General features: G+C 59.4%; 2 protein-coding genes across 5 annotated transcripts in view; one reads left to right on the top strand and one right to left on the bottom strand.

The window, feature by feature from the left end:
* Positions 1-121: 121 nt before the first annotated feature.
* On the top strand, positions 122-7302 carry HIC1 (HIC ZBTB transcriptional repressor 1). The gene is made up of 2 exons (XM_083587277.1): positions 122-400; positions 2266-7302. Exons 1-2 carry the CDS (start codon positions 349-351, stop codon positions 4389-4391), a joined length of 2178 nt encoding a protein of 725 aa, XP_083443403.1. The 5' UTR covers positions 122-348; the 3' UTR covers positions 4392-7302.
* A 1288-nt stretch (positions 7303-8590) lies between these two features.
* Positions 8591-18918, bottom strand: part of SMG6 (SMG6 nonsense mediated mRNA decay factor) — an 88765-nt gene continuing 78437 nt past the window's right edge. For all 4 annotated transcript variants that reach the window (XM_083587421.1, XM_083587422.1, XM_083587423.1 and 1 more), the window contains exons 16-19: positions 15089-15242; positions 11685-11896; positions 10707-10788; positions 8591-9968 (exon numbers count right to left, since the gene is read on the bottom strand). In XM_083587421.1, the coding sequence (XP_083443547.1) occupies positions 9838-9968; positions 10707-10788; positions 11685-11896; positions 15089-15242 (579 nt within the window). In that variant the 3' untranslated portion in view covers positions 8591-9837. The remainder of the gene's footprint in view (positions 9969-10706; positions 10789-11684; positions 11897-15088; positions 15243-18918) is intronic.

Here is an 18918-nt window from a genome sequence, read left to right as displayed (position 1 = left end):
GGGAGCCCCGTCGGCGCGGCGGCTCCTCCTCCTCTTTCTCTGCCCCATCCGTCCCGCCCGCCCCGTCCTGCTCCGCTTGCTTCTCTCTGGCCCAGAGGAGGAGGAGGAGGAGGAGGAGGAAGCCGCGGCGGCTCCTTGAACACGCCCGAGTTCAGCTCGGGGTCAGGCGGAGTTCGCGGCCCGGCCTTTACCTTTTCCGCCGCCGCCGCTGCGCTCCCGGCACATGGGGCTCAAGCGCAGCAGCAGCAGCAGCAGCAGCAAGAGCGAGCAGCGGCGGCCAAGAGGTCTGAGGCGCCGGTGAGGGGCGGGCGCCGCCGCCGCCACGGCAGTAGCGCAGCCCGCTAAGCCATGCGCGTCCACACGGACCTCGCCTGCCTGGCTGACTCGACGGGGCTCCCGGGTAAGACGGCGCGGCGGTCTGGTGGGAGGCACTTCAGATTGCGCGCCCTTTCCGAAGAGACCCAGCGAAAATACTTCACTGTCCCGTCCCCCCCAGGAAAAGAAAAGTCCTTTCTTTCCGCCCCCTCCCCCAGTCCCAGGCGCGGCGCTTTTTCGCGCGCCCGATCCTCAGCTTGAGCTGCGCTGCGGATCTCCCTGTTCGCCCCGCCAAGCTAGCCTGCCCTGCCCGACATGTCACCCCGGAGCGGGAGGCACAACCGAAGGCGACTTTCCTTCGGAAGAACTTGGAAAGCAGAGGATGGTTTTTGCCCCGCGACCCGGGACGCCTTGGAAGTTTTTTCGGGGGGCTCTTACGTCCTTCCTCCGTCCTCTACTGAACCCCAATTCCTCTCCCGAGCTCGCTCTTCGCTCCGCAGTCTGACCTGGGGCGGAAGATCCCCCTTCGGCCGGCCGAGCGGCCTTCCCTCCTGTCTCCTCCCAGGCCAGCGGCTTTGAAATCCTTTTCCCGGCCGCGGAGCGGGCTCCGTCGGGCTGTCAACTCTGCAGCCCAGAGAGCAGGGCGGGCGGCTCCTTCTTCTCTCCCCGTCAAATCTCTCAGCTTTCTCTTTCTCCTCCCGCCACTCTCCTTCACATTTTGGAATTTGTTTTTATTTTTAAACTTTTCCGAAATGCATTTTTGACATTTCCGTGGCCTTCACCAGATCGCACATAATGTCCCCCCCCCTTTTTTTGGCAGGGACCTATGACTAACAAACACCACAACTTAGGCATGGTTCACCCTGCCCTCAGCTCCGCTTATGCACCCCGCACCTCACCCCGGGGACGGAGCTGACCCTCCTAACTGGGGCTGGTGAGGAGTTGGAAGAGACAGACCAGGCCTCGCCCTGTTCGCGGCTGGAAGGGAGCGCAGGGCCGCTTTCGCTTCGGCCTGGGCGCTCTCTGCAGAGGGTGCTTCGGATCCCAGCTCCAAAGTGGAGCAAGGGGAACAGTTTCCTGGGCCCAGAAGCCTCCCCCAAACCTCTCAGTTTTGTTTTGCCGGACCGCTAGCTGGGTGCAAGCGGTGCCTTCTGCTCCCGGGGCCCGGACGGATCCCCCGCGAGGCGCGCTTGGAGAGACGGTTGGAAGAAGGGCAGGGACGGTGCAGGGCTTACTCGGAAGCCAGTCCCGCTGCATGAAACGGGGCTGACTCTCTAGTAACGACGCTCGCTTAGGATTCCAGCCTTTAAGGCTCAGGGTTAGAAAGCGCGCAGAGAAAAGGAAGGGGCGGGGGCTGCGTTTTGACGCTTGGGGCAGCCGCCTCTTGGGGACCTCCGGAGGGCAGAAGACCGGGGCTCGCTGTGCTCTCTGGGGTCTCCGAGGCGGCATCCAGAAAGCGAGCCTTCTGAAAGCCGGATCGTGGCCAGAGGGAGACGAATGGAAACGGAGAGGCCGGCGGCTGCATCAGTGCTTTTGGCCGGTTGGCTCCGCAGGGTGGTTGCGCTGGGCGAGGGGAGAGACGTGGATGAGCTCTGCAGGCACTGCCCCCTCCAGGTGTGAACGCTTAGCCCTGCCCCCCCTCCCCACCCGGAGGGGGGCGTGGGATGCGATCGGCAACGGCGGAGATACCGGGGGGCTGAACATCCCCCCTTTCCGCCGCCGCCTCCTCCTCCTTCCTTGAGAGGGAAACCCCTCTATAAGGGCAGACTGGCGGGGAAGGAGTCCAGAGTGCCCTGCAAGGAGCCCGGGGCCGAGGCGGAGACACACACGTTCCGAGGGGGCGTCCGCGCTGTCGTGGGACAGGAGAGGGCAGCGGTGCGGGCAGGCTGGGCCCCCCGCGCTGACGCTGCCCGCCGGGCTCTCTCTCTTTCCGTGCGTCTCTTTCTGCAGGAGAGCGCGGCGCAGCGATGCTGGACGCCTCGTCGGAGTCGGCGGGCCACTCTCGGCAGCTGCTGCTGCAGCTCAACGCGCAGCGCACCAAGGGCTTCCTGTGCGACGTGATCCTGGTGGTTCAGAACGCGCTCTTCCGCGCGCACAAGAACGTGCTGGCGGCCAGCAGCGCCTACCTCAAGGCCCTGGTGGTCCACGACAACCTCATCAACCTGGACCAGGAGATGGTCAGCCCGGGCGTCTTCCGCGCCGTCCTCGACTTCATCTACACAGGCCGCCTAGGCGACTCTGACGGCGGCGGCGGAGAGGGAGAGCCCAGCCTGGGCGCCGTGCTGGCCGCCGCCAGCTACCTGCAGATCCCAGACTTGGTGGCCTTGTGCAAGAAGAAGCTCAAGCGCTCGGGCAAGTACTGCCAGCTCCGCGGCGGCTACTCGCCCTTCGGCAAGCTGGCGCGCGGCTTGCGCGCAGCCACGCCCGTCATCCAGAGCTGCTACGCGCCCCCGGGGCTGCCGCCGCGCCCCTCCGAGCCGCTCAGCACCCACTGCGGGGAGCTGTACGCCGCAGCCTCCGCGCACCCTCATGGGGCCGGTCTGTGCCCCCCGGAGCGCCTCTGCTCTCCACTCTGCGGCCTCGACCTCTCCAAAAAGAGCCCCAACGGGCCCTCGCCGCAGCTGCCCGCCCCGCCGCCGCCGCCGGACAGCCGCCTGCGCGCCACCATGGAGGGTCGCGAGAACGCCAGGCCCGAGAGCCCCGCCTTGCTGCCCAACCACTCGGCCTTCGGGGAGGCGGCCCCTTCGCAGCTGCAGGCGCCCTTCCACCACCTCCTGCACCACCACCGCGGAGGCAGCCCCGGGTCGGAGCCGTCGGGGCGCGCCGGCGAGGTGGCGCCGCCGGAGTTCTTCTACCGCTGGATGAAGCACGAGCCGCTGGTGGGCGGCTACGTGGAGGACGACGAGGACGACGACGACGAGGGCGGGGGCGATTGCCGGGGAGGGCGGCGGGACAAGGAGGGCGAGCTGGACCACAAGCCCGAGTCGCCCTCCTCGCAGGAGCAGCCGCCGCGGCGCTACCCGAGCTTGGAGAGCGGCGGTGCAGGCGAGCCCGACGGGGAGGACCTGGAGAACGACAAGAGCACTAGCGAGGAGACGGGCTGCAGCAGCGGAGGGCCTTCCCCGGCCGGCGGCAGCCTGGAGCGCTACCTGGGCTACGAGCCGGAGAGCTTCGGCGGCGACAACCTGTACGTGTGCATCCCCTGCGGGAAGGGCTTCCCGTCGTCGGAGCAGCTGAACGCGCACGTCGAGGCGCACAACGAGGAAGAGGAGCTGTACCGCAAGGAGGCCGCCGAGGCGGCTGCCGCCGCCGGGCAAAGCTCTCCTTTTCTGGACAAACCTCTTCCGCCGTCGTCGCTGCCGCAGCAGCAGGGGGCTCCGCCACCGCCAGTGCCGTCGGGGGCGTGCGACCTGCTGCGCCCTTACCGCTGCTCGTCGTGCGACAAGGCCTACAAGGACCCGGCCACGCTGCGGCAGCACGAGAAGACGCACTGGCTGACGCGGCCCTACCCCTGCTCCATCTGCGGCAAGAAGTTCACGCAGCGCGGCACCATGACCCGCCACATGCGGAGCCACCTGGGCCTCAAGCCCTTCGCGTGCGAGGCGTGCGGGATGCGCTTCACGCGCCAGTACCGCCTGACGGAGCACATGCGCATCCACTCCGGAGAGAAGCCCTACGAGTGCCAGGTGTGCGGGGGCAAGTTCGCCCAGCAGAGGAACCTGCTCAGCCACATGAAGATGCACGCGGCGGCGGCGGCGGCGGCTGCAGCGGCGGCAGCGGCGGGCCCCGACGGCAAGCTCAAGCTGGACTTCCCCGAGGGCGTGCTGGCCATGGCGCGCCTGGCGCAGCAGCAGCAGCACGACAAGGAGCTGCTCAGCCACACCTCGCACTTCCTGGCCGCCGCCGCCGACCCCAAGGCCGCCATGGAGGGCCTCTACCTCGGGCTCAGCCCCGACAAGGCGGCCGAGGTGCTCGCCCAGGGAGCCGCGGCCGCTGCAGCTGCTGCCGCCGCCGCCGCCGCCCACCTGCACAACGACCACCACGCCCGGACCATAGAGCGCTTTTCACCCCCCTGACGACCCCCGCATCACCCCCCTCTCGCTCTCCCGCTCTCCCTCCACGGACCGGGGCTTGTGGGGGAGGGAAGGGGGCTCCCCCAAGTTGTTTGGGGTGTGAGAGTGCCTTTGTGTTCTGCCCAGGAGAGGGGGTGACTCTTGCCCCCACTGCGGGGGGAAAGGACAGCTTCCTCCCCAAAAGTGACCAGCGCAGCCCCCCCAAGGGGTTCAGCCCCCTCTTATTTGTGACGAGGGAGGGGACGTCATGGAGTCGTCGTCCTCTCCCCCCAACCTCTCGTGAAGCCAGAGCTCACCCCTCTCTCTGTTCTCTATTTCTGTTCTCTGCCAAGCTGTGGAGCTGCCCCCAAAGCGGAATTGTGAATTTGTCCCATAGACAAAACCCGTAGAGTTGGAAGGACCCAAAGATTCATCGAGTCCAGCCTCATTGCTGGTTTTTTCTTTTTGTGGGGAGGGTGAGAATAGTCTCCCCCTCCCAATGGCCTCCGTCACCTGTCAGCTGATCTCGCCATTGGGCAAAAGGAACAGGCGTCCTGCTGGGGCCTGACAGCCTCTGCAAGGCTCAGTGCTCTAGAAAGGAGCCTCGCAGGGGCGAAAAACTAGCGCAGCAGGGAAAAGAGCTCCTGATAAACTTTCTCCTAGTTTTCTATGTGCAGGGAGATTATAATTTGACACGCTTGTGTTTTTTGGGGGGTGGCCTAGAGATGTTCCCCCCACCCTTAAATTTGAAGTGGTGCAATTCAGAATGATATCCCAGCTTTTTGTTTTTTTAATATGGAAGAGCTCTCTCCTCAAGGAGAGAAGGGAATCTTGCCCGCCCAAACTGCAAAAGAGCTCCAGTTGTCTGACTTGTAGGGATCTGCTCAGGAAAGGGGCCTTGGTGCAATTCTCAGGAATTAGGACATGTGGGTTTGTTTTTTTTCCCCAGCTCTTAAAAGCTTTAACAACAAAGCAACAATCAGTGATGCTTCCCCCCCACCCTTGAGTGCCCAGGGTTTTGAGTTGGAAGGAAAAGAAGCAGGCTAATAAAGTATATCCAGAGAGCACCTTGAGGACTGCCCCCCGCTTGCTTGGGAGGTGAGGCCTGTGTGTCATGGGCCTGATCCCACCAACTCCATTCCTCCTTCCCTTTCAGGAGTCAAACCTCGAGGCTGCCCTCTGGCCCCCCAGAAATGGCCAGGAGGTTGTGCTCCTGACTGCCTCTCCCTCCGCCCCCAAGCTTTTCCTGTGGGGCAGACCCACATTTCTACCTGCCTCAATTGGGGGAAGCCCCTCTGGGCAGGTCTGAGCTTTAGCAAAGAGGGCAGCAGCTCTGTTGGGTCTACAGGGACAGCTGAAGAGTCTTGTGGCCCCCAAAAACCTTGGTGGACTCTGGTTCCCAGTGCTCAGTGGGGTATCAGTGGCCAGAGAAAGGAGGGTGAGAGGGACTGCCCACAGAATGCACAGAGAACCATGTCGGTGGTCTCTGCTTATGCTGCGTACATTTCAGCCGCCCACAGACAGTCCTTTTTGCATCTTATAGACATCTGTCCCGCTATACCCAGATATCTTGATGCACTGAATTGCCATCCTATGCCTTCAAACTGCCACACCTGTTGATTTTCTGCCTGTCACAATGGGTGACAGGCAGGACAACAGGCGTGGAAGCCTTAAATCTTGGAAGTGTGAGAATCCCTCTTGGCATGGGACCCAACCCCTTCGGGTTCAAGGTTTACACAGAGCTCCACAATGTGCCTTCCTGCAGAACTAGGGAGTGAGAAACTCCTGGCTCTGCAGATGTCGCTGGACACCCAACTCCCCTCATCCCTTTCCAGGCTGGCTGCTGTGCAGTGACTTTGGGAAGGTGGTGACGCTCCCAGTGCAGCCTGGCTCACTGGCACGAGCTGAGCACGAGTCCAAGTGTCCGGAAGTTTTTTTTCACAAATCCTGTGTGGTGACTGTGGGGGCAGAGCAAGGGGCGCAATGTTCTTAAGTTTCCTGCATCCCTTTTGCCACAGAGGCAACAGGTGAGTGGATGCCCTGGGACTCACCTGAGCAAGCACTTAACTCTCCCCTCAACCTCTTTTGCAATGTGAATAGGAGAGGGGGCCCTCACTCCCCCCCTCCCCTACTAAAGACTCCACACGGCTGTGACCAAGGGGCGGCGATGGGGTGTGTGTGCTCCTTCTTACCACAACGGGGTCCCTCTCCCTTTGAATCAGCTCCATCCCAGTCTTCCAACCCCAAGTCCCGTCTTCCACTGTCTCACTTTGAGCCAAAGATTATTCTGGGGTATTTGTGTGTGGTTTGGGGGGTGCCCTCCTTCCCTCTGCTTGTCCCTCCTCCCCAAGGACTGTTTGACAAAGACAAAACACTCCCCAGATTGTCAGCTCTGTTGGAGGTGGAATGGGCATCCCCACGGCAGCCCCTTCCATCTTTGGGGCGAAAGAGGGCAACCCAAGCTTTGACCAGTGCACGTATTGCCAGACTCTCTTTGCACTTATGGGGAGAAGGTGGGGTTGGGGTTGCGGGACAAGATGTGCCCTTTGCCTTCAGGCCCTGCCAGCGCAGCTGCCCCCCCTTTCCCTCCAACTCTTTTTTAACCAAAGGTCAGGTTAAGATGTGAATCTTCCTTTTACCTCTATTTGCACACACAACCTCCCACTTGCCGCCCCCCAAGCGTGGGGCTGGGCCTTCTTCGTCTGAGCCAGCTGCCCCCCAACCCACCCACCCTGCCAAGCCCTGGGAGGACACAGCAAGACACCCCCCCAACACAAAGTATTCAAAAAGGGGGGGGCAGCCTGCTGTGCCCACCGTAGCATTTTGTACATGGGATGTGCCTTTTCCCCTTTCGTTTTATACCGGAAATAAAAAAATAAATAAACATGGGGAAAAAAAACTCAAGAGCAATAAAAGTTTTCTTTTGACACCACAAGGCTGCTTCTGCTTCCTCAGGGAGGGGGGAGACTGGAGTGTATGCTTGATTGCGGTGTTGCAGACTGGACTTTTGGGAGACTCAAATCTGCCCCTCCAAGAGCTCTAGGTAGCCCTTGACAAGCCGGTCATGGTCTGCCATACCACTTGGGGAGGGGTAAAAGCAGCAATAGTGACAACTTGGGGGTGGTAGTGGAGACAGCAACTTGTGGGTGACTTGCGGCCAAGATTTAGTGTCTGTGCTGAGGAGAACCAGTTTAAAACAGGCCTTACTGGGTGCCTGACCCATCCAACATCATGAACATGGAACCATCAAGCCAAGTTACAGGGAACCAGGCAGAGGGCCTTCTCGGTAGTGGCACCCGCCCTGTGGAATGCCCTCCCATCAGATGTCAAAGAGAACAACAACTACCAAACTTTTAGAAGACATCTGAAGGCAGCCCTGTTTAGGGAAGCTTTTAATGTTTAATAGGTTATTGTATTTTAGTGTTATGTTGGAAGCTGCCCAGAGTGGCTGGGGAAACCCAGCCAGATGGGTGGGGTATAAATAAATTATTATTATTATTATTATTAGGGCCTGCTGGATCAGGCCAAAGGGGCCCCACCTTGGGGCCCACCAGGTGCCCACGATGGGAAACCTGCAAGCAGGACTCAGACACAAGAGCCCTCCCCTCCATGAATTTCTCTCATTTTCTTTGGAGGTGTTATCACACCATTTATTGGCCTCCTGTATTTTTGTTTATTTTTAAAAACGTGAAATGACTGTGGAAAACTAGTGTTAAACTGGCTCAGTGAAATCTTGCCCCACCCAAATATGATCTATGGCTGGGCCAGGATGAGGCCAACTGAGCTGTCCTGAGCCCTGGTGGTCGGCGGTCAGGGACATGGGAGCTGGAAGGCCAGCAACCTTGGGAGGGCACCACGTTGGAGACTCTGGCCATACACCTCCGCTCCCCCCCCCCCCAATTCCTCAAAACCTGACCCGCATCTCCAGCCATGGTCCTGGCCAAATTCTAACCCCACTGAATTCAAGGGCACTTACTTCTGGGTAGCGAGATTCCTGCCTTGCAGGGGGTTCGTCTAGATGGGGTCCCTTTCAACTCCACAATTCTATGACACAAACCATTACGGGCATAATGGGTGTCCTGAAAAGAGATGGGTCATTTAGCTACCACTCTGCCCAAATCAGTACCATCTACATCCCTCCTCAGAAACCCCATTCCAGGCTGATGGTTCCCCAGACCGCCTTCTCCCCCCGACCCCACAAAACGAGGCAGCACAGAACAGTGTTTCCCTACTAAAATTTTTATTAAGAAAACAAAGGAACTTTTTTTTTTTTTTACTTTGTCTGTCACAAGCCCCCCATCAAACCCAGGCAGGCCAAAAAGCAGAACAAAAGGGGTGGGGGAAGAGACACACCTGCCTGTAGGAGGGCCGCCCCTCCCCATATCCATGGGGCGGGGTCCACGCCTGTTTGGCGAGCAGGTGGGGCTGATGATTTTGAGTGCAGAAGACCCCAAAGGTGGAGGCGGGAGAGGTGATTCCCCCTCTCCAGACTAAGAAAGGCAGAATTGTGCCCCCAAACCATCTGGCGTGACCCCCTCCAGAAGCAAAGGGTTTTATCTAAAAAGCATCCTTCGAATGCAGGACAAGTCCATTTCCATGGCTGGCTCTTTTGGTTTTCTGTTTTTGTTCCCAATCCTGCCCTGCCCCCCCGCCTGCCACTGACCCAAAGGGGATGGCCAACGATGCAACTGACCGGGGCCAGTTAAGGCTCCCCCCCCTATTTAAATACAAGCTCCCAAGGGGACAATTCTTCTTTTTCACGGCAGCCGTTCTCTGTGTGAGCTCCAACTGCCCTCAGAGCTCCTTCACAGGGGAACCTGCTTGCCTGTTCTCTCCACCCCCCAGCCCTGACACCGCACTCCCCAAACCCTGCAGCTTAAAGGTCTGATCCCAAGGCCCAGGCCTCCCTCTGCAACCCACACCACTGGACCAGGAGAGTGTGTGTGTCTGGGGATGATGGAAATGGATGGGTGCAAGCTCAAGAAATCTGTGACGCAGGTGTCAGGGTGGCAAAAGGGAAGGACGAGGGTCCAGGAGGGGGCTGGAAGAGAGAGGATGTCAATGTGGGGGGGCAGCAGGGAGTGGATCGGGGCTCACACACTTCCACACAAAGGATCCCCCCCTCGCCCTGCCTGGCCAAGTAAAAGGAATATGGGGGTGCCCGCTTAAGACCTCTCTGGCTGTCCTATCCTCCCCCCTCGGCGGGGGAACACGACACGCACCTATTCCGCCCGCCCCCCCGGTGGCCTGTGCGGACACAACACTTCCCTCTCTCTCACACCCACAGCACGGCCATTCCGGGCGGGTTGGAGACACGTTTATTGTTCATTGGTGGGTGTCAGCCGGGAACGGTGGTGGGGGCGGCAGTGGCTTGGCGCAAGGGCCCCCCTCCGCCTCAAGGCTGCCCCCTGCTGGTGGCACAGAGCGGCACAGCTTCCTGGGGACGGCGCCCCCCTGCAGGCTGCCTGGCTCAGCCCTCCTGCGCCCATCGCAGGAAGGTGGGGATGTCCCGGACGGGGACGTTGCGGGTCAGCGCCTTCACCCGCAGGTTGCGGTCGTCCGTCAGCAGCACCACCTCGCGCAGCAGCCGGATCGGGTCATCTGCAGGGGGGCGAGAGGAGGCGGGAGTCAAGAGCGGCTCAGAAGAGGGCGGGTGCCTGCGTCCGTAACAATAACCATCCCCTTGCTGCGCTCAGGGCCAGGCGACTGTTACAAACCAGAGGCTGTCACGTTTGTCAGGCCTCATCCGCCATAATCCCCTGATCGCCTGGACTGCACCCCAGGCGAGGCATAAACACTCCGGGAACGCCTCCCTCCGTCAAGATGACAAGTTAAGCTGAGGAGGATTTGGCCCTAGGAAGATGGAAACTGGGGCCTTGGGGTGGGTGGGGTGGGGGAGATGGCCTGTGCGCCTCCCTGCCAGGAAAGCTGGTTGGGGGGGGCTGGAGGAGGAGGAGAGGCCCCCCAGGCGATGCAGGAGGGCAGGGCAGGAGGCGGCCCGGCACTTTCCGGAGGGCTGGAGGAAGGGGTGTGCCCGCGTGCTCCCTGCCGTGGCTTTCATACTCTGAAAGGTACTCCAGGTGAGATGGCCGTTTTTTGCTTTCTTTGCGTAGGGCGACGGAGTGAATATTTGCCCGTTCTTGCTTGGGAATGAAACGGTCCTGCAATCCTAAGGATGTTTACTAGGGAGTAAGCCCCACCCCTGATAATACAGGAGGCCTTACTGCAGAGTAAACATGGAGAGTGTTGGGGACGACTGCAAGGAGGGTCTCCTCCCTGGCACGGCAGACCCCCCTGCCCGCCCAGGAGGGGCATCTTAGTGCCCCCCCCGAAACATACCTTTGTTGGCTGGCATGAAGTCCTTGGCCTTGTCGTTGCAGTAGTGGAGGCAGCAGGAGAGGATCAGGTCGTCGTTGTTTCCCTGAGGAGGAAGGAGCAGCAGCGGGAGAGGAGTGAGTCCGGGGAAAAGGAATAGCTCAGCTTGCCCTCTCTCAGCCCCAGGGGGTGTTTTGAAAATAGAGACTGCCTATTTGCATCCTCTTGCTGTTATGGGTGCAGGTGGGTGTTTTGTGTGTGTGTCTATATTCCTGCACTGCAGGGGGTTGGACTAGATGACCTGTGGGGGTCCCTTGCAACTCTACAATTCTATGGGATGAATCTCATGGATGGCGTAATGTATTCACGTTCATGTTTCTATCTGTGTTCTAAGAAGTTGCTTGGAGATCTTTGGCTAATGAGCCAAATATGAGTCCGACAAGTCTAAATATTGGGAATTAAGAAAATAATAATAATAATAATAGTAATAATGATGATGATGATGATGATGATGATGTTGCATACAGTTAGGTTCTACTCAGTGCACAGCCATTGAAATTAGTGGATCCAAGTTAGGTATGTTCTTTCATTTCAGTGGGTCTACAGTGAGCAGGCCAAATGTTGGATACGCTAAACAGCTCTCTGTCAGAGGAAATGTAGAGGTCACAGCAGCTGCTGTCAGCAGGCAGAGACCCCTCGGGGAAACCCCAAGCCAGGAATATGAAGGTGATGCCCACCCCTGGCATGTAGGCATGCCGCAGGTAGACTGCCCTTCGAAGTGGAGGATCCCATCAAGCCATTGCGGCTCAAGGCAGATGATAAGAACCCCCAAACCCTTTGGAAAAGCAAAGGATGCTCAGCGCCTTCCCAGGCAGAGATGGGGCTGATGTCCTCTGGGGTCTCAACCCAGAACCTTCTGCACACCAAGCAGCAGTCCTGCTAAGCCCCTCAAAGGCTGTAAAGCTTGAACCCAGGACCTCCCTGTCGCCCCCTCCCTGGCACCTGTTGCCTGGAGATGTCCTCGCTGCGGAAGGAGATGGACTCCAGCTCGTTGCCGCGGCTGGTGAGGGCTCGCATGTAGCTGTCCCGCTTCTCAAAGCGCGCCTCCAGGAACTCCACCGCCTTGCGGGCCCGCTCCTGCAGCAACCGTGCGTAGCCGCCCCCGCGGTGCTCCGACTCGGGGCCCTTGGCCAGCCCGTCCAGCTCGTTGATGACTGGCAGGGAGGAAAGAGAGAAAAGAATGTGAGAGGAGCCTGGGGGATTGTGCCAATGGCGCTTTGAGTCCAGGAAGCAGGATAGACTGCCTCTGGGCCTGGGGGCTCCACAAGAAGCAGAGTCTCCTTGGCCAACCAAGTCCAGCCTCCTGATCTCACAGGGGGCGAGCAGGTGCCCATTATGGGAAACCTTCAAGCAGGACCCAAGCGCAACAGCGCCACCCTCCCCTCCTGCCCTTCCCAGCATCCGCCACTGCTGCCTGACTGTGGGGGCAGAGTACGGCCACCCTGGCTAGTAGCCATTGGCTGCCTGCTCCTGCTCCATGTATTTGACCCACCCTCTGTTAAAGCCTTCCAAGCTGGCATTGGCGGTATGATTCCTGGGTGGGACGTTTCTGCCCCCACCCCAGGCCTTGGGAGACCCCTGCGCCTGAGGCTGGCCGTTTCCTCTGGGCTTGGGGGCAGCAGGTTCTGACTCTGGCTATGAGCGGAGAGAGAGAAGAACCCAGAGGAGGGAGGGGCAGCGCTGGTCTGTCTTGCCTGGCTAGAAGCAGCCAACGCAGCTCCTCTCCCTGCCTCAGAGGGAGCCAGGCAGAAGCTGCCAGAGGTCCCTGGGAACGGCTTTTTCTTTCTTTGCAGCGGGCTGGGTGACAAATATGTCTGGGAGCCCCAGGAGAGCCCGAGGGGGCCTGATGGCACCCCCAGCAGACATATGCGAGGCCACGAGCACCAGGGAAGTCCCGGAGCCTATGTGGAACCTAGGAACCTAGAGTGAAGTAGCTTCATGCTGTCTGCACTGACTGGCAGCAGCGTTCTAGCATTTCCAGCAGCGTCTCTACCCACCCTACCTGGAGATACCACTGGGACCTTCTGCATGAACCCCCTTCCGCTAAAATCGAAGCAAGAGTCCAGCTCTTACGGTTCTGAATAAAGGGGCTGATTTTAAACACGAGCATAGGAGCCAGACTTTGGGCTCACCTGGCTTTGTGCTGCCTGCACTGGCTGGCAGCAGCTCTCCGGGGTTTTGAAAGAGGGGCTTTTGCCAGCTCCCTTGGCAGATGGATGGCACTGGGGGACTGAGCCTGAGGCCTTCGGCGGTGCCGTAATCTACTGCAATTCCTGCTCTGGAGGGGGCCAGGCTAGATGAGCCTTGAGGGTCCCTTCCACTCTCAAGGTCTAGGATTCTACGGGGCTACGGCCCTTCCCGTATTGGCGGGCACCTCTTCCCAGGCACCCAGCCCCACCGGCTCCCCGAGACGGTTAATCTGGCTGCTCTTTTTGGCTTTCCTCGCCAAGAGCTGAGATCAAGCGGGAAGTATGCATTCCTCAGAGAGGCTGGGGGGTTGGATGTGCAGAGGGAGAGACAGAGGGGGAATGTGGGGTGAGGCCTCTCCCCATCGCTATGAGCCCCCCTGGCTTTTCCAGCGCTGGTGGCACTTCTGGCCCTTCCTGGGACATCCGGCCTGGTCCAGTCCCCATCTGGGCCAAGGCCTGCTCTCCCACCTCCCCCCACCGCCGATGCTTTGCTCTGGGGAGGATGGCCTGGGAGGGGGAGAGAAGAGCCAGCACAGGGAACATCAAACAGGAGGAGAGCGGCTGGTACTCCGGGCCGAAATCCGCCGCTCGCAGCCACTTCCAAGCAAAACAGCCTTCAAAGAGGAAGCTTGTTTGCGCTCCTGCCCAAGCTGCCTGGCTGCTTCTCCCCACGCGGGTCGGGTTCAAGGAGCCGGGCGCAAGAGGGGGAGTTTTAACCCCTTCCCTGCTGGTTATTGCAGGGAGTAACTCAGGAGGAGCCGTGAGGGCAAGTCTGGGGCTTCAGTCTGGGACTTGGTTAGAGCGTCAGGCCAGGGCCTGGGTTCAAATCCCCCACTCGCAGGGTTGTGGTGGGGATTTACAGGAGGAGGAGAACCGTTCACACACCACAGTGAGCTCCTTGGAGGAAAAGGTGGGATATAAATGTAGGAAGTAAACGTTCTTCTTCTCCTCCCATGTCTCTGGCTGATTGAACAGCCTATATGGCCTTTAAAACTGTGCGTTTGGGTGGTGTTATTGCTTGTTGTTATGTCATGTATTTTTGTGTTTTTACACCGTAACCTGCCCTGCGATCCTCAGTGAGGAAGACCCTCAGTGGAGGAAGCTCAGGCGGTGTTCCCAGGGGAGCTGGGCTGCTGTCTGAGCGGCAGCAGCACACCTCACTTTACCCCCAGGACCCTACACTGACTGGCAGCAGTGGCATTTGGGGATTTCAGTCTCTCCCCGCCGCCCTTGCAGACCCCACAGGCGATGGGACCCAGGACCTTCTGCCTGCAAGCAGGATGCCCTCCCCCCCCCAAAAGCTGCTTCGGTCCTTCTGTGAGGGAGGGGGACGTGAGTGCCCAGCGCCTCCACCCTCCTGCCGGCCTGGCCAGACCACCCAGCAGCAGCAGCAGCAGCCGCCTGTTATCTGCCAGGGCCGAGTGTTTACCAATAACAGGAACCAGCTTTGCTGAGTCGCCGGACTGCAGCTTTATAAGGAGAAAAGGGAGAGCCAGGGCCAGGCAGCTGGGACAAGCGCCCTGGCTCAAGACCTCGCCCCCCACCCCCAGTACAGAAGTGCTGGCTGCCCTCACGGGTCAGACCCACACCTCCCTCACCCCAGAGAGCCTCTGTGAAGGCCATATGCAGGATGCTAGGGCCATTGGACCTCATCCCCCTGCCTGCTTCTGCCTCCCTGTGCCTCGGAGGTAGACTGCCCCTGAGTGTGGAGGCTCCACTGATGCCTGCTGCTTTGCCTGGAGCCCTGGGAGGCGCAGCTCAAAACAGGGCAGTCCATTGGGAGGAGAGGAGAGGAGAGAGCCTCTCCTGGAATGGATGAGTGGCAGGCTCCTCTGGCAAGGAGTTCCAGCGGTCAATGACGCACTGCCTGAAGAAGAGGCTGTATGCTTTTGAGGGAACATGTACAGGAGGTCCCCAAACCCACTGCCTTAGTTGGACGGAGGGAATATAAATCAAATCAATATACCCAAGTGTTTCCTTTGGGTCCCAAAGGATGCAGAGAACAGGTGGGGCCAAGCAAGCCCTTCTTGTGGGCCCTGTGATGTTTGCAGCCTTTATTTGTAAGGTGGGGGAGGGACGTGGCTGCTCCCCGCTTGGAGACAGCGCACCGGGTCCATCTCTGCGTCCGTGAGCGCACACACGCAAGCACACACTCACCAATCAGGGGCACCACAAGGATGAACTGCCGGCAGTCCAGGAGCTTGACCAGGCTGCCCAGATGGTCAATGAAGCCGTTGGTGTCCGGCACCAGGAAGACGGGGCGGATCTCCAGCTCCATCTGCCGCACTTGGGCCTGGTCCTTCAGCACCGCCTAGCACAAAAAAATGCCCGCCTTTGAGCCGAGGGGGGATTCTCCCAGCATGGACCAGGGGGTCCCCACTCCCCAAATTCTGCACAGCCTGAAGCGTGATGGAAAGCAAGCAGCTTGGTGTTGAATCCTTTCCCTCCCGCGCAGACCTGCCTGGGCCTTTCAGATCAGCCTCAGAGATGTCAAAGTAGAATTGGAAGGGACCCCAGGGGTCATCTAGTCCAACCCCCCTGCAGTGCAGGAATCACAACTAAGCTCGCCCCAGGGCCATTGCCTCAAGCTCTCAGGTGAGTGAGGGGCCCTTTCAGTGGAGCCCCCTCCCAGAAGAGACATTTGTATGTGTGTGTGGGTTGCCACTGGTTAAAAACATTTATGTTTTGACAGGTTTTTCATACTGGCTTCTCTGCTTGAGGGGGCTCTTTTCAGTTTTGTTGATTATTATGGTTTATTCCATGTATTAGTCATTAGTCTATTAGTCTCCACCTCCATTGTTCTGCCCGGACACTGAGGTCCAGCTCCAAGGGCCTTCTGGTGGTTCCCTCACTGCAAGAAGCAAAGTTAAAGGGAACCAGGCAGAGGGCCTTCTCGGTGGTGGTGCCTGCATTGTGAAACACCCTCCCACCAGATGTCAAGGAAATAAAGAACTATCTGACTTTTAGAAGGCATCTGAAGGCAGCCCTGTTTAGGGAAGTTTTTAATGTCTGATGTTTTATTGTATTTTTAATATTTTGTTGGAAGCTGCCCAGAGAGGCTGGGGAAACCCAGCCAGATGGGTGAGGTATAAATAAATAAAATAATATAAAAGAGTCTCAAGCTTCTGTGATGCACTTCTAAGAGGTGACCTGACTGAAGTTTATGAAATGATGCCTGGCCTGGAGAAAGTGGAGAAAGGAAAGTTTCCCTCCCTCTCTCCTACACTAGAACTGCTGGACGTGTGGAGTGTCGAGAGATTCAGGGCAGATACAAGAAAGTCCTTTACATGCAGGAGAGAGCAATGGCCACCAACTGGGATGGCTTTAGAAGAGCATTTGACAAATTCACAGAGGAGGAGGAGGAGGAGGAGGAGGAGGAGAGGGCTACGGAGGGTGGCTAGCCACAAGGGCTGTGCTCTCTCGCCACAGTCAGAGCCTGAATCCCAGCTGCTGGAAATCACAGGAGGGGAGAGTTGCGCTCAGGCCTTGCTTGCTGGGGCATCTGACTGGCCACTGCGAGACCAGGAGGCTAGACTGGATGGGCCGCTGGCCTGCTGCAGCAGGCCCTGCTCAGGTTCTTCTGCTTTTTATTTTTATGTCCCGGGAGCCGAGGAGGCGGCACTTGCGAACCCACCCACCCTGAACTGCTCCTTCAGCCCTGTCCGCATTTAGCTTTGCAGGAACGGCACAGCGAGGAATGTAAAAATACTGCCACGACGTCACGCATGTTCCCGGTGGGAGGAGCTGCTCCTGCAGTGCCCCTGACATGAGCATCCGGTGCCCAGGAGGTGCCGCCCTCCCTCCCCAGGCTCCTTGGCCCAGACTCCCGGGCTCCTGGCAAGGCTGAGCGAGGCCTGTGCCGGCCGTCACGTCCCATCCTGCCCCCCTGGGCTGGCCAGGGAGAGGACGACAGGATGCGCATGGTGGTGGTGCTGGGGAGGGTGCCAAGTCCCCCCTCCCCTGCGTTCAAGGAGCCGGAGGGGAACTCGCCTCAGCAGGGTTCAGAGGCCAGGAGGAGGTTTGTTTGTGTTTGACAGGGGCTGGCCGAGGGGGTACGGGGGGGGGGGGAGCGGCGACATCCGGCTGGGCCAGAGAAAGGGGCGTCTGCAAGAGGGGTGGAAAAGGCTGTGAAAAAGCGGGCAGGTGGCTGCAGGGGCACCCAGAGGTAGCCAAGTGCCCCCTCCGCTCGAACCCATCCCCAAAAGGCTTCCTTGAGAAGAATGGCAACTGAGGGCGTGCAGAGCTGCTCTGCCCTTCCTGCTGCAGGTTGGGGAAGAGGGAAAACAGTTTCCTGGGGAAGACTGTCCCTGAGCGCGTGCAAAGTTGCAGGTGCCGCTGGGGAAGAGAGGGAATGGGCGCAGAGAGGCCAAAACTTCCATGCCACGGGAGAGGCTTGGCAACTGGCGAGCGGCAGGTTCCGCCGCCCTGCCGGACGCCCCGTGGCGCTTGCTTGTCGTCACTGCGCCCGCCCTGGAGCCGCCTGGGTGGGGGTTGCTCTTCCGCCGCTGGCAGGTGCCTGGCTGTCCGTCCGCGTGCGCACGTGCTGGACGACTCGGAGGAGGGCTAAATATAGGCAGAGCGTCTCCCCGCAGCCCACCCGCCCCGCCCGCCCGCAGCTGGACCTGGCGAGGGGGGCGGGAGCGCGGCTATTCCGGGCAGCCCCCCTGGGGAGAGCGGCTGCCCTGCTCCGCAGTGCCCAGAGGAAGAGCTTGTTATGGTTCAGGTGGGAATGTTTCAGCTGGGCAGGAAATGCCTCCACTCCAGGCAGACAAAGGACCGGGCAGAGGGGTGGGGGGCAGAAAGAGTGCAAAGCGCTCCTTCTGTTGGCTAAATGACACCCCCCCCCCGCCCAGTCTGAGACAGGTTTGGATGGCCAAGATTCTGGCTCAGAACGCATGGGAGAGACTCACACGGTGCCTCTGAGCTTATGGGGAGTTGAGTGTCCTCCCACGGCACAAGACTATCAAAACAGCCTGGATTAGGGGGGGGGGAGGGGCAGGACATACTAGTCCAAAATCCTGTTCTCAGAGTAGCCAAGCAGATGCCCCAAAGCGAAGCCCATAAGCAAGCAGGACCTGAGTGCAAGATCAGCTTCTCTCCCCATTTAAAGGTAAAGGTAAAGGGACCCCTGACCATTAGGTCCAGTCGTGACCGACTCTGGGGTTGCAGCGCTCATCTCGCTTTATTGGCCGAGGGAGCCGGCGTACAGCTTCCGGGTCATGTGGCCAGCATGACTAAGCCGCTTATGGCGAACCAGAGCAGCGCACGGAAATGCCTTTTACCTTCCCGCCGGAGCAGTACCTATTTATCTACTTGCACTTTGAGGTGCTTTTGAACTGCTAGGTTGGCAGGAGCAGGGACCGAGCAACTGGAGCTCACCCCGTCGTGGGGATTCGAACCGCTGATCTTCTGATCGGCAAGCCCTAGGCTCTGTGGTTTAACCCACAGCGCCACCCGTGTCCCAAATGCTCTCCCCGTTTACGAATCCCAAAAACTACTATCCGAAAGCATTTACCGCTTCCAACAGTTGCCTAGATTTGGGGCCAAACTCTGGCCCTTTTGGCCTGGCCACCAGCCCTGCTGCTGCTGCTCCTGCCTCTCCTTCCGTGGCCTTTGCTGACCTGGCAGTGGTCTTTACGTAGAGAATGCTCCCCCCACCCGCTTGCTGTGCCGCTCTCATTTGGGTAAGGAGGAGAAACCTCCGTGGCATTTCTGCTTTCTCCTGCTTCCTACTGTGGAGACGAAGCAGAGCCACTGCGGTTAGGAGCCATCGGCAGCCCTCTCCTCCGGCACGAATCTGTCCAGCCCTCTTTTAAAGCCATCCAGGTTGGGGGCCATCCTGCAGGAATGAGTTCCACAATTTTAACTAGGCACTGCGTGGCTTGCCACCTTGGGTGCCCTCCTTGACTTGCCTGTGCCAGGTCCTGCTGCCCTCCCAAGGGGGATTTTAAAAATCTCTTGCTGCTTTTGGAGTGGCCCAGGATGGC

This window comes from Podarcis filfolensis, assembly GCF_964270895.1.
Source record: "Podarcis filfolensis genome assembly, chromosome: 15".
Taxonomy (NCBI): Eukaryota; Metazoa; Chordata; class Lepidosauria; order Squamata; family Lacertidae; genus Podarcis; species Podarcis filfolensis.
This window is presented reverse-complemented; position numbering and strand designations above follow the sequence as displayed.

Coding starts and splice junctions, on each gene's coding strand:
- HIC1 (XM_083587277.1), top strand. CDS start 349: ATGCGCGTCCACACGGACCTCGCCTGCCTGGCTGACTCGACGGGGCTC. Junction 401..2,265: donor TGACTCGACGGGGCTCCCGG/GTAAGACGGCGC, acceptor CTCTTTCTGCAG/GAGAGCGCGGCGCAGCGATG.